Source organism: Myotis myotis, unplaced genomic scaffold (assembly GCF_014108235.1).
Source record: "Myotis myotis isolate mMyoMyo1 unplaced genomic scaffold, mMyoMyo1.p scaffold_m19_p_2, whole genome shotgun sequence".
Classification (NCBI taxonomy): domain Eukaryota; kingdom Metazoa; phylum Chordata; class Mammalia; order Chiroptera; family Vespertilionidae; genus Myotis; species Myotis myotis.
The window spans coordinates 12,828,447-12,852,123 of NW_023416324.1; the positions used below are offsets into that span (position 1 = coordinate 12,828,447).

Below are 23,677 nucleotides of genomic sequence, written 5' to 3' on the forward strand. Positions count from 1 at the left end.
GGGTTCCCAAGTGAACAGGAGCTCTACAGAGTACAGGGCCAGGAATGGAGGCATGGGAGTGGTACCCTTAGGTAGTAGCCAGTGGTCCTCTAGTTCTGCACATGAAGGCTGCATGCTTCTCAGGGTGAGAGCCATTTCCTTGGTGGGTAGGCAGGAAGTATGCTGAAACAGAAGCTGGACAGCTCTTTTCCTACTTCCCACCGATAAGTCACATTCCTTCCCTTTTACATGCCATATCCTAGTTCTCATCACATACCTTTCATCCTATCTCAGACAGCCTAAGTTTCAGAGGGCTAGACACCCATCTTTCACTTTCTTCTGCCAGACTTCTGCCTTGTTAATGTTTTGCTTTGGTGCTCCAAAGCAAATTAAGATCAAAGGACACAAGTATGAGTGAGAAAGGGTGGCAGGTTACAAAGAAGAGTAGACTTAGAGATAGGAATCCTGGATTCAAATCTTAGTTCTTCCAGTATTTATTTCCCTTGGATAAGGCACTTTCTGTCTCTGACCTTCAGTTTCTACATCTAAGAAAATGGAGATAAAACCTGCTCACGGCTGTTGGAGAGACTGAATGAGGTAAGTAGGTGGAGAAGTGCTTTGTCAAGTGTTAACATCTATCTTCTATATATATAAAAGCCTAAGCAACCGTTCGACCAGTAGCTATGACACACACTGACCAATAGGGGCAGACGCTCAATGCACAGGCATGGAATATGGAACAGACTGATGAATCTCAGAGGGAAGGAGGGAAGGGGAAGGGAGGGAAGAGATTAACCAAAGATTTTATATGCATACTAGAGGCCCAGTGCACAGATTCATGCACCAGTGGGGTCCCTCAGCCTGGCCTATGGGGATCAGGCCAAAACTGGCAGTCCGACATCCCTGAGGGGTCCCGGATAGCGAGAGGGCACAGGCCAGGCCAAAGGACCCCACCAGTGCACAAATCTGTGCACCGGGCCTCTAGTATAATCATAATGTCTAGATCCAAAATGTCATCACAGGCTCCACATCTAAAATATACTCCCAGTGGCTTCCCCTTCAAATGCTGTTCTGACAGTCTGACCCTCAAATAAGGAGGAGCTTCTGGATTTATCTATCCTGTAATAAGCTACAGGAACCAGCCCTGCCCTCAGACTGATCATGTAATGGGCTTGACAGGTATCTGGGGCAAAAAGATGCTCAGGCATAAAGCCCATAAAGTAGGCTCAGTGTAAGCCCTAGCTCTCCTCATCCCCCTACATCAGGGGTGGGGAACGTTTGGCCCACGGGCTGTATATGGCCACCAATCACTTTGGCCCTGCCAAGACATTACTGGTGAGTTAATTACATGTTTGACCAAATATAACAGGTTAATTTTTAGGTTAATAATTTTCATGACCCTCAAATGATGTTATAAATATCCAAATAGCCCTTGGCAGAAAAAAGGTTCCCCACCCCTGCCCTACATGCCAGCAGCTGGCAAAGATCCTCTGTTTGAACTGAGGCAGCCAAGAATTCGTTTCCCTGCTCCATCTCTGCTCTACAGAAAGGTCGCTGGGCTTCCTCTTACTCAGAGCTTCCCTACAGCTGTTTCTTGTGTTTCTAGGTGCTGCTCTGTGGAGCCAGAAGGAGCGCTCCTTTGGCTACTCTGGCAACCCAAGAAAGCAGAGGCCCTATCTCCTTTTTTGAGGCCTGCATACATGAAGACAAATACAGGAGACAAATGGGAAAAAGGATTTTTGGAAATTAATGCTCCTTTGTCAAATACCTTCCTCAAGGTACTTTATTGTTTAAGGGCAAACTTGTCTTATTTTCAACAATTATCTGAGCTACCCACTGTTTCCCTGCCCCATGGTCTCCATAATCCTGAGTCACGCAAGCTAGGACAAAGGGGGCAAAGGAAAAAAGGGAAGGGGAAGGGACAGCTGAAGTGGGGAAAGAAGTGGGACTTACCATGCCTGCCACATGGTTCCAAGCCGCAGGCGTGACAGCATCGCCTACCCGATTCCGGCGAGTGAGCATCTCTGACACAGTGAGGCTACTTTGGGTCCTTCTAGAAGAGAGCTCAGGGGCATCCCCTGGGTTTCCTACCCTTCGAGGACCCTGCTCCAAAAGGTAAGACCTGGGCTGTTCAAGGTCAGAATAGTCTGTAGAAGACCTCTGGGTGTAGGCATTGGTAGATACCACATGTTTACCTATCTGAGTTGGGGGGTCTTCTAAAGAGTTCAAATCTCGCCTGCTCTTCCAGGCATTCCGCACAGTAACATGCCTGGCCTCTGAAGGGCTCACCTCCGAAGGGGCACTATGGCCTTTCCACCTGATTGTCTCTGCAGGGGGTGCATGGTTATTCCTCTCCACCAGATCCGAGGGCTTGATTATAATGCTGCTCCGAGAGACCACTGTTTCAGGCCTGTTCTTCAGGGACCCATCTCCCATTCTTTCAGCCTCTGTGAACTGCAAGGTGATGTCATGTTTGTGAATGGAGAGCTCAAAGGGAGAGTTGACATGGTTGCTCACTGATGTGAGGTCTGGTGGCCCAACCTGGATATTGCTGGTGGATGTGTGCCTCTCCCGCGGGGCCTCACCTGGAGCGGCTCTTGGGCTGCTGCTGCTACTGCTGTCAGAGGGATAGATAGTAATGCTGCTTGTCACTTTGTTTGGTCCTGGTTTGGAGGTGGATGTCTGTTTCTCCAATGTGGCCTCAGTTCCAGACCCTCCCATGATTTTTTTCACATCTTTATCAATGATGACAGGTTTGATGACAGCTCTGGACCGCAAGGCCTCTCTGGGACTGAAGGGCCTTTGACTTTTCACCCCAGCACCATTGGCCTCTGGGAATTCCACAGCATTGGTGGAGGCTCTGACAGGTTTCACAGATTCATTTTCTGTCCCGACATCTTTATCATCCCCCGACAGGGCGGTTCTAAGGCCCCCTCGGGATCTGGCTGTTTCTCTAGAGTTGGGCTGTTGTTTGTGCTCTGGCTCTGGGGTGATGGTTGTGTTGACCAATTTGGCGGTAACAAGAGACGACATGTCCATGTCGTCATCTGAGTCTGGCTTCTCTCTGCTACTAGATTTGATGACTCGACACCTTAGGGCCTCATGCTGACTGCTATCTTCCATCACAACTGCTACAGGTTGATCAACTCCTTTATTTGGGGTTGAAAAACCCTGAAGGATGTTCTCTTGGCTTCTGGAGCTATAAGGATACTTCGATGAAAGTGGAGCCTTAGAATTTGAAGAACTGGTATCAGCCTCTGGGCCATTGGCAGCCTTTTTGCCCTTAGAGAGCCCTTCTGAGGAAGATCTTCGAGATGAGACCAGAGTGCCAATGGCCTTAGAACTGCCAGAGTCTGCGGCCTGAGTTAGACTTCCATTGCTAGGCGCCTGCCCCCTCTTGCCAAAGAGGGCCTCAGAGGAGGTGTCAGAAGCCTTGTCAGCTCTACACAATATGTCATTGGGAGTAGATCCATGGGTGGTATCACTAAATGTTCGTGTTGTCTTCTCTACTTTTCCCTTCAACCCACTCTCAGTGCCTGGCTTGGGAGTACCCCTCCAAACCTTATTGTGCTCCTGAGCAGCGGGAGGGTAGCGGCTAAGCACTGATGGCTGCTCCCTGGACTTCTTCCCTTCACTCTGAGAGGAGCCAGATGCAAATCGATCTTCAGTTCTCTTTGTCTCCTGAGTCCCACTATCTGTACCTGCCCCTATGTTGGAAGCTTTGGCTGCCCTCCTGTTCGTGAAACCGGGAGAGGAAACCTGCCGGTTGCTCAGAGAATAGTTCTCACTGTTAAGAGCAAACTCCCTGTTTCGGTGCCTTTCCCGCTTATGCTGAGGGGACAGTTCCCGAGATGTGTGCTTGGACGCGGATACCTCACTCCCGTGGCCTCTAAACTTAGTCCTCTCGTGCCGGCCTTTGCTAGACAGGAAAGCATCCTCCCATTCCACCTCCCCATTCTCTAATTCTTTCTGTTTCTTGATTTGTAGCTTTATCTCCTCCAACTGGCTGGCTAAGAGTTTGTTTTTATTTTGTTCACTTAGGTAATTATCCTGAAGGTCATTATTTTTGGCCCTCATTTTCTTAAGCTCTTCTTCCAAAGATTCAAAATGTTTGATTTGTGTCTTAAGTTTCTCAATCTCTTGGTTAAGGTCTTTGACTTTATTGTCTTCCTGATTTCTGTTCTTTTCATTTTCAGATTTATTTCTTGTTTCATTCTCTACCTGCTTTAGATAGTCCAGCGTGCCCTTCCTTCTTGATTCTTTGGATGGCAGTGTGGAAGAGATACCGTCCTCAATCCGCAGGTCATTCCTTTCCAGAAGATTAGAAGCATTCCTTGTATAATCTCGGTTCATTTTTTTGTTCTGCTCCAGTTTTTGAGTGAGCTCTTTTATAAGTTTCTCATTTTCTTTCTCCTTTTCATTCAGGTATTTTCTCTCACTTACAAAGCTCAGAGTTAATGATTTCAGCTTTTCTAACTCTGACACTAAACTCTGCTCAGTTTTATCTAGGCGGTCCTCGGAAGATTCCAGTTCTTTCACTTTGACCCTGAGCATTTCCAGCTCAGAGGAGATTTTCTTCGTCAGGTTTCTCTCCTCATTCAGACTCAAACAGAGTTGGGTACAGTCATTCTTACTCCTGCTAAAGGCCTCCTCTAGCTTCTCCAGTTCGGCCATTCGTTTCTGAAGCCGCTCAATCTCAGATTTCAGCTCCCGGGTGAGGTTTTCCTCCTCTTCAAGTTTCTCCTTCATCAGCTGACACAGGTCCTCTGCTTTCTTAATTTCCTCATCTTTGCCTTCAATTCTCAGCACTCGTTGCCGCAGCACTTCAATCTCAGCCAGCATGCTGGAGTTGCTGCCTTCTGCCTGAATCACCTTGTCCTGCAGATCCAGGAGTTCATCCTCTGCTTTTTGGAGGTTTTTTGTGGCTTCTTCCAACTCATCAAGGCGGCGGCTTAGACTCTGTAACTTAAACCGCAGGTGGCGGCTGGAGGCAGTATCCTTGTAGTTTGTAAACTCAGCCATGTCTACCGCCAGCCAGTGTGAACTCCAAGGGGCATCCAATTCCACTCGAGGGGATGAGAAATGGTTACCTTTCTTTTGGCATCCACAACCTTCTTTGGCAGCTGGAGACCATTATCACTCTACAGACGGAAAACATAAAGCATGTCAGGCAGTAAATATAAAATCTGCATGTCAGCTCTCAAATGTGCTTCTTGTGCCTAAAACATAGCAGGTACTCTAATTTGAATAAACCTACAAGATAAGGTTCTTTATGGCTGATAATGAAGTGATATATAGTTTCAGCCTAATGAAGAATTCCACCAGTGCCCTGGCCAGGGTGGCTCAGTTGGTGGGAGTGTGGTCCCCTACACCAAAAAGGTCGTGGGTTCGATTCCCAGTCAGCGCACATACCAAAGTTGCAGGTTCAGACCCTGGTTGGGGCACTTTCAAGAGGCAACCAAAAAAGAAAAAAACACACAAAACAATAAAAACAATACCTCTAGGCAGTATGGCAAAAAGACACAAAAGAATGCCTCATTTCCTGTGAGAAAATCTTCACCATTTGCCATCTGCATAATCTCAGGAGAGTCATTAGTTTTTCTATAAATCATTAAGTAAACAGCCTGGGTTTTACTTAGTTGTAAAATCGGGATAATGAAGCCTACCATCTCTCTCCCCAGTACTGTTCTGAGATAATGCATGGAAAGCTCTTGGTAGGAAAGCAGTAAACAATCCTAAGAATGTTAAGAACTATAGCTTCTGGGAAAGCAGCAGACTAGTGAAAAAAAAAAAATCACCTTATTGACACAGGAAGATAACAGGACCTGGGTTCTTTTAAGGCAGAAAGGGAAGACAGTATACCTAGAGAATGAGTGGTCTAGGATGACTTGCTCTCACTGACTTGCTAACCTAAAAATGGTCTCAGCCTGGTAATATCCCTGGGAAACCTACCAGAGGTAAACAAAAATAGTATGGAAAGAGATTCCCTATCGAGTTCACACAAGAGTCCCACTGATGAAGTCCTGCTAAACCTGAGTTTGCAAGTCCAAACTACAAAACACATAAGGACCACTCTTTTATTATGACTGAACAAAAGAGGTTTGCACCAATAAGAATCAAAGTAAGATAGGCTACAGATCATAAATTAAGTCATAAAAGAAGGAATCAAAAACAGGACACAATAACAAGATGCTATCAATAAATATCAGATTTTTAAATTAACCAAATAAAATTTTCTAGAAATGTAAAGAAAAATAGCAAATAGATGCTAATGAAGAGTATAGTGGTTAAGAAGAGATATGAGGAAATTACAAAAGACAACACATAATTAAAGACAGAAAAAGTGAAGGAGAGGTTAATAGATAAGGAGAAATACAAAAGAGGTCCAAAAGTGACAAAGTTTAAGAAGTAGTACAAAAGGAAGGGACAGACAGAATGGGGGGAGGCAATCTGTAAAGAGCTACTAGCTAAGAAATTTCAAGAACTGATAAAAGATAGGCAATGGAGCTCGGCCGTCATGGCTTAGTGGTTGAGCATTGACCTATGAACCAAGAGGTCACAGTTTGATTCCTACTCAGGGCACATGCCCAGGTTGAGGGCTCAATTCCCAGTGTTGGGTGTGCCGGATGCAGCCAATCAATGACTCTCATCATTGATATTTCTATCTCTCCCTCTCCCTTCCTCTCTGAAATCAGTAAAAATATTTTTTAAATTAAATAAAAAGATATGCAATGGAGCCTCATATTCAGGAAGCAAAGTCTCAACCAAAATTAAATCTGTGCCTAGATGAGAAGGAAAGGAAAATAAAAACCTAAATGTTTATTAACAGACCCTCACTGAAAAAACTTTCTGAATGTACTTCAGAATACAGAAACTGATCACTTAAGGAAGGCATGAGATGGAAGAAGGGATGGAAGGTAAATAAATTTAACCCCACCAAGCACTGAATCAGTTAATAACAAAAATTAATTGGGTGGGAGGGACAGGATAAAATCAAAGTGGAACTAAAACATTGGACAGTAATAACATAGAAGTCAGAAAGAAATCACATTTCAAGAAAAACACTATTATTTGGTAATAGTAAGCATACTGAGAAGGCATTAATAAGCAATATATAAAGAACTGCTATAATATTAACAAAAACTCATTTAAAAAATTTTAGTATGTTTTTACTGATTTTTAGATAGGAAAGGAGAGGGAAAGATAGACACATCAATCAGCTGCCTCCTGCATGCTCCCTACTGGGGATCAAGCCCGAAACCCGGGCATGTGCCCTGACCAGGAATCACTGGTGGTAACTTCTTGGTGCATGGGACCATGCTAATCCACTGAGCCATCTGGACAGGCAACCTCATTTTTAGATGGGCAAAGGACTTGAACGGCAGTTTCTCCAAAGATGATATCCAAATGGCAACAATCATAAAAAAAACATACTCAGCATCACTAATCATTCAGGAAACGCAAATCAAAACCACAATTAGCCCAGCTAGTGTGGCTCAGAGGTTGAGCGTTGACACATGAAGTCACAGTTGGATTGCTGTTCAGGGCACATCCCAGGTCGTGGGCTTGATCCCCACTAAGGTGTGCAGGAGGCAGATCAATGTTTCTATCTATCCCTCTCCCTGCCTCTCTCTAAAATCAATAAAAATATTTAATTTTTTTTATTTTTTTTATTAGTTAAGGTATTACAAATGTGTCCTCATCCAATAAAAATATTTTTTAAAAAACAAAAACACAATAAGCTATCACTTCACACCCACTAGGATGTAGCCAAGCATTGGTAAGGATGTGGAGAAATTGGAATCTTTGTACACTGTTAGTGGGAAAATAAAATGGTACAGCTACTATTTTTTACCACAATAAAAAAAAATACCTTTAAAAAAATTTCAGGCAGTTAAGAAGTAAAAGCCACAGAGAAGGTAGGTCAGACTTCCAGTTTCAGGTCCAGCATGTGAGCAGCCTAGAAGTCATCACTTTGAACAAACTGAAAATCAGTAACTCTTCTTAGGTCTACCTGAGAACTGAGGTCACAGAGAAAAACTCTTCCCCCCAAAAATTAGACCAGTGGATTCAGAAAAATCAACACTTTCCACACTAGAAACCTCCATAAGAACTAGTATCAGGGTAAGAAAACCTAAACTGCAATTGACAATTGCTGAAGCACAGTGTGGACAACTCAGAGTTTAAAAAAACTCTTAGTAGGTGATAAAACCCTAATAGGTTAGGCTCTCCCTTTTAACCATTTCATTTCTCTCTCCTAAAAATCAATAAAAACATATTTAAAAAATAAGACAAAACAAAAAAAACACAAAGCTCAGAACACCAAGCAGAATAAATGTCAAAAAAACAACAAAAAAAACAACAACATCTAGGCATAGCATATTCACACTGCAGAAAATCAGAGATGAAAAAAACCTTAAAAGAAGCCAGAAGAAAAAATACCTATAAAGCAAAAGTAAGATTTACATCCAATTTCTCAGAAATCACGCAAGCAAGTGGAGAGTGGAGTGAAATATTTAAAATGTTGAGGGGGAAAAAACACACCAACCTATAATTCTGTACCCTGCAAAATTATCCTTTAAAAGTAAAGAAAAATGCTTTCTCAGACAAATAAAAATCGGGGGGATTTGTTGCCAGTAGGCCTGCCTTGAAAGAAATATTAAAAGAAATTCTTTAGTGAGAAGGAAAATTATATAGGTCAAAAACTCAGGCCACATAAAGAAAGAGCATTAGACTAGGAATGAGTAAAAGTAAAATAAAATTTTTAATTTTTAAAACTGATTTTAGAGGAAGGGAGAGAGAGAACATAGATTTGTTGTTCCACTTATTTGCATTCATTGGTTGATTCTTATATGTGCCCTGATTGGGGATCAAACCCAAAACCTTGGCATATTAGGACGATGCTCTAACCAACTTAAGTACCAGGCCAGTGCCTAATTTTCTGTATTCTTACTAGTAAGTGATCTAACAGATAACAGTTCAAAACAATAGCAACAATATACCCAATGGACATAATTTACATATAGATGAAGTAAATGCCAGCAATGATACAAGGGACAGAAGAGAGAAATTAGGATTACGTTTTTATTATAAGGTACTTGAACTTGAACTAACTCTAGGGCAACCATTAAAAAAAAAAAGTTTAATTGATATGCTAAGAAAGGAAAGAAAATGGCAGCAGATAAAATGCTCAATCAAAGCCACCAAAGGCAGAAATAAAAGACAAAAAACAAGGGCAAAAAACAAAACAGTAACAAATATAGTAAATATTAATCCAACTACAGAATCACTTTAAACATCAATAGTCTATATCACTTAAAAAGGATTGTCAGAGCGGATCAAAAATCAAGACCCAAATTGTATGTTATTTACCAAACACCCATTTTTTAAATTTTAATGAAGACCTATAGATTAAAAGTAAAGGAATGGAGAAAGCTATCCCATGTTAATACTAATCAGAAGAAAGCTGGAGGAGCTCCATTAATTTCAGACAGCACACTTCAGAGCAAGGAAAGTTATCCAGCAAAGAGGAGTATTACATAATGATAAAAGGGTCAATTCTCCAAGAAGATACAATAGTCCTTAAAATACACATGTGTTTGTCTTAAAACAGAGCATCAAATACATGAGGCAAAAACTGACAGAACTGCAAGGAGAAATGGATGAATCCAATACTACAGTTGGAAAGTTCCATACCCTTCTATCATAAATAGACAGACCTAGCAGACAGAAAGTCAGTAGGGACATAATTAAACTCAATCAACTGGATATGAACAGATTACTACAGCAGCAAAATATACATTTCACATGGAACATTCACCAACACAGACCACATTCTGGGCCATAAAACACCTTAACAAGCTGAAAAGAATAGAAAGCATACACTGTATGCTCTCAGACCACAATGGACTTAAACTAGAAATCGATACCAGAAAAATAGCTGGCATATCCCCCAAATACTTAAGACCAAACAACACATTGGTCAAAGAAATCTCCAAATTTGTGGGGTGTAGCAAAAGCAATATTTAGAGACAAAATTATAGCACTGCATGCATATTTTAGAAAAGAACGAAGATTTACAATCAAAAATGACATCTAAAACTAGGAATTTAGGAGGGAGGGAACCATGGTTTAAGCCATAGGAGAACACAGCAATCCCTGGTGAGAGAAAAACTGCATCAACAATGATTCCATAGGAAAAGCCAGGGGGAAAGAGAAGCAACCTTAAGTGGAATCTGAGGAGATGCCAAATGCCACTTATCTCAGACCCCAAGGTCCCTTCCATTGACTGCACTTTGAGCCTAGAGCCACCAGATGGAGCCCATACCCAATTCAAAACACTCCAAAGCCTTACGGGTTGGAATTTTAGAGCCTCCCTACCTCAGCCTCTCAGATTCTGCCTTCTTTCTGATTATTTCCCTCTCCATCACTCTACCTCCCCCGGCACAACTTTCTCTGTCACCTTCACTTCTTCCTGTCTCCCCGTCTCCTTTTCCCAGTTTCCTCATGTGCAAAAATGTAGAGAGAAAATATCCTAAATTTATATATTTTTATAAGACAAAAACCATTTCTCTCATTCCCATCCATGTTTCCTACTATGAGTGCCACATACAAAAACACTACTTTGGCCCTGGCTGGTGTTGCTCAGCCTGAGCTTCTAAATTGTACTTACTCGCCCTGGCTGGTTTGGCTCATTGGACAGAGTGTCACCTGCAGACTAAAGGGTCCCAGGTTCGATTCCAGTCAAGGGCACATGCCCAGGTTGCGGCTCGACCCCCAGTAGGGGGCCATCCAGGGGGCAGCGGATCAATGATTCTCATCATTGATGTTTCTCTCTCTCTCTCCCTCTCCCTTCCTCTCTGAAATCAATAAATATATATTAAAAAGATAAAGATAAGTTGTACTTAGTCAACCAAAGCAACTGGTTTTAGCCTCTTTTTAAATTTTTTTTCAATTACATTCACTATTACCTTGTATTAGTTCCAGGTATCGAGCATGGTTAGACAAGGATTTTAGCTTCTTAACATATTTGGCTCCCTCAAGGCTAAAGAAATAGTTTCACCACTTTTATTTAAAATAAAACCACCACCACCACCACCCATCTGGGAGGAGAACCAAGATGGCGGCATAGGTTAACGCCGGAGATTGCTGCCTTGAACAACCAAATCAAAACACACCTAAAAGACGGAACGGACATCATCCAGAACCACAGGAAGGCTGGCTGAGTGGAAATTCTACAACTAGGAGGAAAGAGAATATCATACCCAGACTCAGAGGAGGCACAGTGCTGAAATGAAATACTCAGGTACAGAGTGCGCGCGGAGCGGGCTGGCGGTGGAGGGCCCGGTTGGTGCTTTCAATCGGGAGGGAGTCTCAGATTCTGAGCTCCAGATCCGGGCGAGTCTCTAGGGACCCAGACTCAAACAGGAGAAGCGGGACTGTCTGGCTTCAGTCGGAACTCGAAGGCAGCTTTCTCTCCGAGGTTTGCAGCGGTTGCTGGGACTCTGTGAGGCAGAGCCCCTAGGGACGGAACTGAGAGCAGCCATAACTGCTCTCTCCTGCCCACCCTGTTGAGCCCGAGCGACCCACCCGCCCCACCCAAGCCCTGCACAGAGCCATTTGCCACATAGCCTCAGGCAAAGGCTAGATTAGCACCTCCCTAGAGGACAGAAGTTTTCCCACTGCAGACATAGCTGATTCTCACAGCCAGCTGGCCTGGAGGTCAAATCCCCCTAGTATTAACTACAACAATCAAGGCTTAACTACAGGAGGACTGCACACAAAGACCACTAGGGGGTGCACCAAGAAAGCATAAAAAATGCGGAGACAAAGAAACAGGACAAAACTGTCAATGGAGGATATTCAGTTCAGAACCACACTTTTAAGGTCTCTCAAGAACTGTCTAGAAGCCGCTGATAAACTTAACGAGATCCTCAACAAATCTAATGAGACCCTCGATGTTATGATAAAGAACCAACTAGAAATTAAACATACACGGACTGAAATAACGAATATTATACAGACTCCCAACAGCAGACCAGAGGAGCGCAAGAATCAAGGCAAAGATTTGAAATGCAAAGAAGCTAAAAACACCCAACTGGAAAAGCAAAATGAAAAAAGAATCCGAAAATACGAGGATAGTGTAAGGAGCCTCTGGGACAGCTTCAAGCGTACCAACATCAGAATTATAGGGGTGCCAGAAGATGAGAGAGACCAAGATATTGAAAACCTATTTGAAGAAATAATGACAGAAAACTTCCCCTACCTGGTGAAAGAAATGGACTTACAGGTCCAAGAAGCGCGGAGAACCCCAAACAAAAGGAATCCAAAGAGGACCACACCAAGACACATCATAATTAAAATGCCAAGAGCAAAAGACAAAGAGAGACTCTTAAGAGCAGCAAGAGAAAGAAACTCAGTTACCTACAAGGGAATACCCATACGACTGTCAGCTGATTTCTCAACAGAAACTTTGCAGGCCAGAAGGGAATGGCAAGAAATATTCAAAGTGATGAATACCAAGAACCTACAACCAAGATTACTTTATCCAGCAAAGCTATCATTCAGAACTGAAGGTCAGATAAAGAGCTTCACAGATAAGGAAAAGCTAAAGGAGTTCATCACCACCAAACCAGTATTATATGAAATGCTGAAAGGTATCCTTTAAGAAGAGGAAGAAGAAGAAAAAGGTAAAGATACAAATTATGAACAACAAACATGCATCTATCAACAAGTGAATCTAAGAATCAAGTGAATAAATAATCTGGTGATCATAATAGAATCAGGGACATAGAAAGGGAATGGACTGACTATTCTTGGGGGGGAAAGGGGTGTGGGAGATGCGGGAAGAGACTGGACAAAAATCGTGCACCTATGGATGAGGACAGTGGGTGGGGAGTGAGGGCGGATGGTGGGGCGGGAACTGGGAGGAGGGGAGTTATGGGGGGAAAAAAGAGGAACAAATGTAATAATCTGAACAATAAAGATTTAATTAAGAATCTTAAAAAAAATTATAAAGCAAAAAAAATAATAATAAAAGCCTCCTAAAATAAAATAAAATAAAACCACCTACCTGACCCAATCTTTTTATTTTAAAAATGAAGGAACTGAAACTTAGAAGTAAACACTGTGATTTCTCCAGCAACTTAGTCTCCTGTTCTTCCCATTGTGTAAAATCATCTCCCTATAAACTTTTTAAGTGTTTTTACAAAGTGTGCAGTTCTGATGATACAGACCAATAAAAACAATAAGGTATAAAGGAAACAAAGGACTATCACAAATTGAGCACTACTATACTATAGACCAGCAGTCACCAACCTTTCAGACCTCATGGACCACCAGCTGGTGACTGCTGCATAGACAATATATTAAGAACTTAATAAACATGCTTTCTCTAGGGACCCCAGATCTATTGTGTACTTTCCCTGAAATGACTTCCCTGAGGTTTTCTCATCCATACAAAGACAATATGCCATGGCTGGGTGGCTCAGTTGTTTGGAGCATTGTCCTGGTCTGGGCTCATGCAGGGGCAGCAATCGTCGATGCTCCTCTCTCTCTCTAGAATTCTTGCACTGGAGGGGGAGAGGGCCATCCCTCAGCCCGGCCTGCGCCCTCTCGCAGTCCCGGACCCCTGGCTCCTTACTGTCCGCCTGCTCGCTGGTAATTGTTGCTCCTTAGCACAGCGGAGTGAGCCAGGCGGTGCTCTTCCTGTAGGAATGACCAGTCGCTATGATGCACACTGACCACCAGGGGGCAGCTCCTGTGTTGAGCGTCTGCCCCCGGTGGTCAGTGTGCATCATAGCAACTGGTCGTTCTGGTTGTTCCGCTGTAATGGTCGCTTAGGCTTTTATTATATAGAAGATATGTAATAAATATATTAATCCCCAAGCATGTAAAGCACTTAGCAGAATGCCTTGCACATAAATCACAACAAACAGTAGTAGCCATTACTGTTAGCTTTCACAACATCCTTATGGGATAGGGCCCTGGAACTTGCCCAAGGTCACACAGCTAGTAAGGATAATCAGATGGAGAACCCAAGTCTAGTTTTTTTTAAGAATGCTACCCTTTTTGGCCAAGTCACTGATCTTCTCTATATATCCTTAGCTCATTCCTCTGAAAAAATATTATCACCCCAACCGACCACAAAGCAAAAATAAAGTCAGTCAAAGCACTTTGAAAAGTCCTATGTATACCTAATCTTCTTAAAAATAGTAACTGGCTAAGATCAAGCCTCCACTCAGGGAAAAAAGGAAATGGATCGAAAATGGATTTGGAGTGTCACCATATCTGACCTTTTGGCCCTAAATATAGCCAGAGGAAAATAAATGCTTTGTTTCCTCCAGGACCATCCATAAAGTGCCTGCCACATTCCCCATAAGTATATTTATCCAGGTAAAATTCGTTCATTCAGTAGACATCTCGTGCACCCATCCAAATGCTAGAGCCATCCTTAAAATCTAAACCTGCCTTTAAGAAATCAGAAAGGTAGAACCAATTATAAAACAACTAGAGGCCCAATGCACGAAATTCGTGCAAGGAGCTTGGCCCTCGTACCCCAGCTTCATCCGGAAGGTCGTCCGATGGTTGTTCTGCTGTTCAGTCTAATTAGCATATTAGCTCTTTATTATATAGGAAAATAAAGAAGCCTCCCTGACCATCTTGCCTAATACAGCACCCACCCCTTGGATCCCTCTTCTCTTACCATGCTGTTTTCCCTTAGTGCAGTGGTTCTCAACCTTCTGGTCCTTTAAATACAGTTCCTCATGTTGTGACCCAACCATAAAATTATTTTTGTTGCTACTTCATAACTGTAATGTAGCTACTGTTATGAATCGTAATGTAAATATCTGATATGCAGGATGGTCTTAGGCGACCCCTGTGAAAGGGTCGTTTGACCGCCAAAGGGGTCACAACCCACAAGTTGAGAACCACTGCCTTAGTGCATCTTACTGCTCAGAAGAAATGATTGTGTCTGAGGATGGGGTCTGGGAAGGAAATTTTTTAGGTAAACCTCAGAAATAAGAGGAAAGTGAAGTAAAGGAAGGGTAGTCCCATATTTTAATGCCAACTCCTCCCTTTCCCCTGCCCACTACCACACCCAACACACTCCAATGTCTAGCTCAGTTCCAATTCATACTGGAAAGATACAACACCAAATTATGTCTCATTCGGGGCTCCTTTCTGCCAAAGTTCTCGAATCCAGTTCCAAGTATCCCTATCCAGCATTTTGGAGGCTAGCTCTTCTTGTCATTGGTGGGCCAAGAAGGTCTAAAATAGAACATAACCAAACTTGCCCTACCCTTTTCCCCAACACAGCTGCCATGATTCACTTCCTGTTCCCAAAAGCATTTAAAGTAGGGGGCTGGTACATTTACTTTAAAGTTTGACAGTATTCATATAAATATACAACTTGATTTTAGTAAATATTTCAGGCTTTATAACACCTAAGGTCTCTGTCCCAACTACTCAACTCTTATCATGTCAGGAACATGGTTTTTTATGTTTTATAAAGCAAAATGACATGGCTATGTTTCAATTAAACTTTATTTACAAAAACAGGCAGTGGGCCTGTGGACCACAGTTTGCCAACCCCTGATCTAAAAGAAAATGGGAGAACTGTTTTTAAGCAGCTTCCTCATGACCTTTTCTAATGACCTGTAATTCATGTATTTTAGATATGCAAACCTCAGAGTTAGTAACACAACCAGTATGTAGAGATTCTCCAGGTTGGAAGGAGCATCTGAATCTCACTTCCCACTCCACAGAACAGTTGTCACGGAAGCAGTCATTCAACTTCTCCTCAAACACCCTTAATGACAAGAAGGACATTCGCCCGGGCCGGGTGGCTCAATGGTTGGATCATTGTCCTGTACACTAAAAGGTTGCAGATTCAGCCCTGGCCACTGTGGTTCAGTTGATTGGAGCATCATCCCATGTAATGAAGGGTTGCAGGTCTGATTCCCAGTCAGGGCACATACCCAGGTTGTGGGTTTGATCACCAGTCAGGAAGAACATAGGAGGCAACCAATCAATGTTTCTCACATAGATGTTTCTTTCCCCCCCCCACCCCTCCCCCTCTCCCTTCTTCTCTCTCTAAAAACTTAATTAAAAAAATATAAAAAATTGAAAAGAAAAAAAAAAGGTTGCAGGTTTGATTCTCAGCCAGGGCACATACCTAGGATGCCTGTTCAATCCCGGGTTGGGGAGTGTACAGGAGACAACGAATAAAAATTTCTCTCACATCTATATTTCTCTCTCTCTCTCCCTCCCTTTCTTTCTCTCTAAAAAGCAATTAAAAAACAAAAAATATCCTCTGGTGGGGATTTTTTAAAAAGGCACTCATTCCCCCCAAGGCAACTCATTCCATCTTTGGACAGCTCTAAGGGAAGATATCCTACTTATTTTTTTAGCACATTTAACACTTGATTACTTGTGAACTGGTTTACTATCTCTCTTTACAAGAATGTCAGACTCATGTCAGGAACATCATTTTTTTATGTTTACAGCTGTTTCATACTGCTGTCTCTCCAGCATTTTCAACAGGATCTGGCACATAAGGGTATAAAATAATTATTTACAGGGAGGGAGGGAGAAAGGGAACAAAACAATGCTGCATCTATGGTACTTTAAGTAATTCAGCAGGACTTATATGAGAGGCACAAAAGGAAAAGCAGAGCAAGTAACACAGGTTGGAGTGTAGACAGGGTGCAACACAGAAGCCCTTGAAAACTCACAGCAAGTACAGAGGCTAAGGTGTTAATGTTTGAGGAACGAGTTTACCATTGCCTTCCTCCCCTCTCCTCTTCCTTCCAACCTCCCCTGCCCCATTCTGATGGAGAATATCTTTCACTGCAAAACCTTTACAAACAACCCCTCCCCCAACCAAAATGCACCACCCTAAATTCTGTAGATACTTCTATCAGAGTATCCATGATACTTGCTTTCATGTTTGTATTCCTCTACTGGGCTCTGAGCTACGAGAGCAGGGACAATGCCATCTTTATTTTTCTGTCCTGGGCACTGAATACTGTCATGTGGGGCAAGGTTGAGAACCTTATCAATGTTTGGTAAGTAAATGAAGGCAACAATCTCACAGTATTCTGTAATGGCTAAACGACATCTAACAAATTGTTTTCATATCCAGGCAACTATATTCTACGAAAGAAAATTAACCTTCATGCCAAAGGTTGCAAATGCAAATGCCAAAGAGATATGGCCAATACTGTGAGTGACAGCCTGGTAGGATGAAGGCTAAGAGGGAAATATATTTAATTCAAAAAATTTTTAAAGGAAATAAAAAGAACACCACTGTACCAGGGGTGGGCAAACTTTTTGACTCGAGGGTCACAATGGGTTCTGAAACTGGACCGGAGGGCCGGAACAAAAGCATGGATGGAGTGTTTGTGTGAACTAATATAAATTCAAAGTAAACATCATTACATAAAAGGGTACGGTCTTTTTTTTCAATAGTTTTATTCATTTCCAACGGGCCGGATCCGGCCCGCGGGCCGTAGTTTGCCCACGGCTGGTATAGACCCTTCAAAATACACTGATATGCTTGCAAGTGGATAAAGTAAGCAAATTTGCAACTTGTCTTAGACAAAGGGATTTAAGCAAGAGAGTAACAAAATCAGAATTGCATTTTTGGATGAACATTCAGCAGGATAAACTAGGGTTCTATTGAAACAGTCAAGGCAAGAGATGGAGTAAAGGGGTGATAAAGGGGTGAGGGTGGATTTGAAAGATGACCTCGTCGATCCAGTTTTAATAATGAGGCCCAAGACTGCACGAGCTAATCTGGCAGCTTTATTACCAGTTTGTAGGTTCATACTGAATTTTTTCCCAAATAAACTATAATTAAACCTAATTAATTTTAATAGCCTGAATATGGGGCTTAATTCTTATTTCTTTTGCAGGCAATATGGTGCACTCATTAAAGATTACATAGTGTGAAGCCAGAAGCCTAAGTTTAAGACCTGATTTGCCACTTACAAGCTGTATAACCTTGGATAAGTTACTTGGCTTCTGTTTTAATACCTACCGTAAAGGGTAACTGTAAGTGGAAATGAGTTAATACATGAAGTGCTTAGACTAATATCTGGTCCATCTTAAGTGCCATGTAAATTTAAGCTTAAATTATTTACTATATTTTGTATTTCAACTTGAAAATTAGTTCCAATCAATAGTTTCAACTGTCTATTTTCTACACCTTCCAACTTTCAAGCATTGACTATTTATAAATCTGATAGGCATGTCTTTTCAATATCTTCATCCAAATTGATGTTCAAATTGTTAGACAAAATATAACCAAGAACAGCCCTCCAGAATGGCACTACACAACAGCCTGTCTAGATAAACACTGATCCATTAATTGGTACTTGTACCAGGTGTACTGGTTAATAATGCAGATTTTTTTCAATTGATGGAGTTACACATATGTTGATATATATGCGATTTGATATGCATGCTATTTTGTTAGTATTGACCTCAGGCTTCAAAACTTTATGTCAAATTTTCTGAAAGTGTTAACATCAGATATTTTCACACTTAAAAATGTCGAATTTTGTGCCCAAAAAAGAGCATTTGCGGGCAGTTTTAACTCATTATTTTGAAGAAAAGTGCTGATGAAAGTTATCGTATACTTCGGGAAGCTTATGGTGAACATGCTCCATCTCAAGATACTTGTGAACGCTGGTTTAAACGCTTTAAAAGTGATGATTTCTATGTGAAAGACAAAGAACGTCAGGTCAACCGAAAAAGTATGAAGACCAACAATTACAAGCATTATTGGATGAAGATGCATGTCAAACTCAAAAACAACTTGCAGAAAGATTAAACGTTGCTCAGCAAACAATTTCTGATCATTTACAAGCAATGGAAAACATTTTAAAGGAAGGGAAATGGGTGCCACATCAACTGAACAGAAGACAAGTGGAAAACCGAAAAGTCATCAGTAAAATGTTGCTTCAACGGCACAAAAGAAAGTCTTTTTTGCATCCAATTGTGACTGGCGATGAAAAGTGAATTTATTTTGAGAATCCCAAATGCACAAAATCATGGGTTGATCGAGGTCAACCATCACATCGACAGCAAGGCCAAATCGCTTCAGAAAGAAGAGAATGCTCTGCATTTGGTGGGATCAGGAAGGTGTGGTATATTATGAGCTTCTAAAACGAGGTGAAACCGTTAATACTGATCGCTACTGACAACAAATAATCAATTTGAACCACGCTTTGATCGTAAAATGACCAGAATGGGCCAGAAGACACGGCAAAGTAGTTTTGCTTCATGATAACGCACCATCACACACTTCAAAACCAGTTAAAGACACGTTAAAAGATCTTGCCTGGAAAGTATTAACCCATCTGCAGTATTCACCAGACCTTGCTCCTTCAGATTACCACTTGTTCCGATTGATGGCCCATGCGCTTTCTGAGCAGAACTTCAAACGTACAAAGAAGTGGAAAATTGGGTCTCTGAATGGTTTGCCTCAAAACAAGGAAAGTTCTACTGGGACGGTATCCACGAATTACCTGAAAGATGGGGGAAATGTGTAGCTAGCAATGGACATTACTTTGAATAAAGCACTTTTGATGTTTCTCTTGAAATTATCATGTTCTCTTTGATTACAAAATCCACATTATTAACCGGTACACCTGGTACAATACCTGTATGAAGCCAGCCCAAAATGTCCTTTGTCTTAGGACCACATGAGAAAATGTTAAATAACTAATTTCAGTACTCAGGGACACATTATCTTTATAGTGCATTCCTGATTCTCCAGGCTAGGAATCTTCAAAAATGAATTGCCTTGCCCTGGCCTGTTCTCAGTGGTGAGAGCATTGGCCCACAGACTGAAGGGTTATGGATTCAATACCGGTCAAGGGCATGTACCTCGGTTGCAGGCTCGATCCCTGGCGTCTGGTCAGAAAGATCAATGAACAAATGAATCCTGACTGTCACTCCATCCAACCAGAAATTAATTTCATAACCCAATTCCCTGAGGTAGGAAAAATGCTCCAGGGAGAGAATAGAACAAGAATCCTGAACCAATTAACAGGACAAGAATTTGCCCAAAAGTTTCCCCACTCCCTCAAGAAAAGTTCCATACTATCCGTGACTATGCCTGTTTCGCAGTAAGGGTTATCATGAGAGTGAAAGGTCTCGCTAAGATTCCTTTCCATGTGCAGTCATTCCTATGCCTAGAACCCAGTTCCCAGACACTATCTCTGACTGCCCTGTTGCTCTATCTTTCCAGAGAACTTTTCTCTATTACCCAGCTACGTGGCAACCAAGACCACTGTTCCCTACTCTCCAGTGGCTCCCATCTTGCTTAGAATAAAATGCACTCCAAAGCTCTTCCCATATATCTGAGGCCCTCTGGGCACTCACAGCTCAAGTTTATTTTATTTCATTACTACTCTCCACTTTCTTGGTCAACATCAACCAATGAAATACTGAACACAGAACCCTAGGAAAAGGAACTAGTTATCAATCGAAAATTTTTTTGTTTTTGTTTATTCCGCTTTGCTTTTTAAAGGTAAAGTCAGTCACAGCCTCAACCAAAAAGTAACTTTCTCAAGAGACGTTAGAGTATAATGAAAAGAAGCCAGGTTTGGAATCTAGTCCTACCATTTTCTACCTGTGTGAATGTGGAGAAGTTATTTAACCTCTCTCAGCTCGTTTCCTCATGGTGATGATAACAGCACTCACCTCATAGGGACATAATGTATGTCAAATAGACTGGGCCTGGCATTTAATAAGTATTCAATAAATGGTAGCTGGGCCTATTTAAAGACTGTCAACTTCATGCAAAGATTTTCCTCCATTAGACCGGCTAATTGATTAGATGAGAAACCCTGTGAAGTACTTAGCATAGTATATGGTTCATAATGGTTATAAACAAATACTGACTTTCCTCGCTCTCTCATAATGGTGGAAAAATTGCAGACTTCATAAATTACCCAATTCTATCAGTGTGGCCAGGTTTCACTGCACAACCTACTTACCATTTAGGTAATTTAAGCTTTCAGTCAATGCTTCTGGCTGCTCCCCTCAATGGTTGTTGTCCTGGAAACAGTCACTCACTATCTTTCAATGGCAGTTGCCTCTTGACCTAGACAAAATAGAAACAGGAAGAAAGAGATAGGTAAAACATGAATCACACCAAGACTGGGCAAGCTGAACCAAAGCCCTGTCCCAAAGACCATCATATACAGTGCAGTGTCAGAAAAGAGACAAGGCAGAATCTGACTCTGCTGACTCTGAAGAAAGCTGGCTATCTCTTTCCCAGGGGAGAGGCGGAGTTGGCTCCAAGAGACTTCCCCTTTCCTATCAGATGATATGGTCTCAGAACAGACTACATTGTCTTTCCTTAAATTAACAGATCTATACATCCCTCAACAGTCTAAAAATTCCTATGACATCTTACAGCTGGGAAGGATCTCAGATATCAACTAGTTAAATGCCCTCATTTTTAAGAAAGGAACTGAAGCTTGGAAAGGGTGAATCACACAATTGCTTAGAACTAAAGCTGGGATTCTACTTAAAAATAAGAAAAGTGGGTAAGAAAAACAGACATCACTTGGCTATCTACCACACCTAAGGCAACATGTTATACGTTTTATGTAAGACAATAACACAATAATGTTACCCTTATAGATAAAGAATCTAAATTTCAAGAGTCAAGTAACTTGTCCAAGGTCTTACAGCTTGCTAGTAACCAGGTAGTCAGAATTTAAACCTAAGTCTGTCTGACCTAAAAAGCCACTTCACCATTCTCATTGGGTTGCCTTCTAGACTGGGTTCTCAAAAGGGCCCCAAACAACCCAGAATCGATTAAAACTAAAAACAGAGCTTCTCTGTCTGCAATCTTACTCTTCAGTTTTGTAATGAGCCTTTTTTTTTACATGAGAGCTGAAAAGTGTAATAAACCATTGAGTCTCACCCCTAATATAAGTGAGTGAAGATGGAAGATCTTCTGTCTATCCTAGTCTTGAGGAAGAATGGAAAGACAGCTATGCCAGTGACAAAACTAAAGCTTTTATACATGGTCTTACACTCAAACTATCCCCCTCTCCTTTCATCACAACTGCCCATCCCTCCCCTTCCATATCCTGTAGACCACCTTTGACCGCCTACCAAGGATGCTGGTCCCTTAAATCTGATTCCCACACTTCCACCACCAATACCATAACATACACACACAGAATGCGTCCCTGCTCTATCCCCCTAGAGAGCTGGAAGACTAGAATTAAGATGGAGAAATAATAAAATGATAGTGTATGGCTTTTTTTAAAAGATGAGGAGGGCCTGAAGCTTCAAGCCAATATGACCTGAAAAGAAAGATTAATAAGCAATGAAAACGGATAGGAAAAAAATAGAAAAAAGGGTCTGTATCAGGGGCAGCACCCAAGGGATGGCCTGAGTGAGTGTGGGAGAAGCTTTAGTTCTCTCTCTCCCACATATATACTTTTTAAAAGAATCAGTCTAAAGAGAATAAAGTGTGATTACTATGCAAACAGCTTCAGAAGTGGCCCACAGACCTGTCCTGCCCTCACCCATCACCTCTTTCCCCCTCTCCACCAGCCTTAAACGCACACACACATAATTTACTCCGCATTGACTAACTTCTCCCACATACACATTCTGAACTCTAAGAAGTGGCCAGATTTGTGTGTATCTTCATTAAGGTCTCTGCAGCCCTAACAGTGAAAGCAGCACCCCTACTGACAGCTACTGCCCCCACCACCTACTGCTAAATTTGCTGGCATATTACTAAGATCCAGGGGTCTATCCCCCTCAAACAGGATAAAATGCACTGCCAAAAACCCAACAGGAACTCCGGGTGATCCTAATTTGTTTTCAACAGTCTACATTCTCTCCTATTTCTCAGGGGCGGAAACAAGCAGCAAATGATTTCTTTCCTTTGCTTCTGAATGACTTTTACTTCTTGCATCCTCAGCGTGCTGGCCTTGTCCCCAGAAACAAGAGGATGACTGTAAACACCCTCAAACACTTTAGTGCTGCCCCTTCAGAGAGCTTTCCACCCAGAGAGATCCACCCACATCACTTCCCTCAGGCAACTGTGCTTGTTCCTGTTGGCGGTGAGAGTGGTGTGCATGTTTCTATCTGTGGAGAAGAGATGAAAGGACCCTTACAGATAAGGAGAGCCCAATGCCTCATTTTCCAGAGAAGAAAGTGAGTCCCAGAGAGGAAAAGAGAAAAGACTTACTTGCCCAAGGTTGCAAAGCAAGTTAAAGTGAATGTGATTGAGTCCACCTGAGATAATTAACAAACCACACTGAAGAAATGCATCAGTCCATCATTTGACTGCTGAAGATTAAAGCTTTCTTAAATACGTATCACTTTTGCTCCCAAAACACTTAGCAACTATAAACTCTGGATAAAAAATTTTAAACAACGATCTGAAGTTCCAATTTAATAAAAACAAACCCTAGGTTGCTGGTTCAATCCCCAGTCGGGGCACATACAGGGGTCAACTGGTGAATGCATGAATAGGTGCAGCAATAGGTTGATGTTTCTCTCCCCCCCTCCTCTTCCTCTCTCTCTAAAATCAATCAACAAATAAAAATTTAAGAAAAATAAAAACCTAGGCTGTCCAGAGGAACCAAAGATAGAGAGAGCCCAGAACAGACAGAGATGATAGGAGAGCCACAAAAGGAGAATCTAGGTT

The 23,677-nt window shown here is 41.9% G+C and overlaps 1 protein-coding gene across 2 annotated transcripts in view; it reads right to left on the reverse strand.

Moving 5' to 3' along the window:
- The window catches only part of LUZP1 (leucine zipper protein 1), an 80,155-nt gene that overhangs the window by 4,043 nt on the left and 52,435 nt on the right, over positions 1 to 23,677 (reverse strand). Inside the window, exons 2-4 of one of the 2 annotated variants that reach the window (XM_036347888.1) lie at positions 20,991 to 21,097; positions 19,328 to 19,514; positions 1,933 to 5,120 (exon numbers count right to left, since the gene is read on the reverse strand). In XM_036347888.1, coding sequence (XP_036203781.1) covers positions 1,933 to 5,001 — 3,069 coding nt within the window. In that variant the 5' untranslated portion in view covers positions 5,002 to 5,120; positions 19,328 to 19,514; positions 20,991 to 21,097. The remainder of the gene's footprint in view (positions 1 to 1,932; positions 5,121 to 19,327; positions 19,515 to 20,990; positions 21,098 to 23,677) is intronic. The other variant, XM_036347887.1, reaches the window with a different exon arrangement.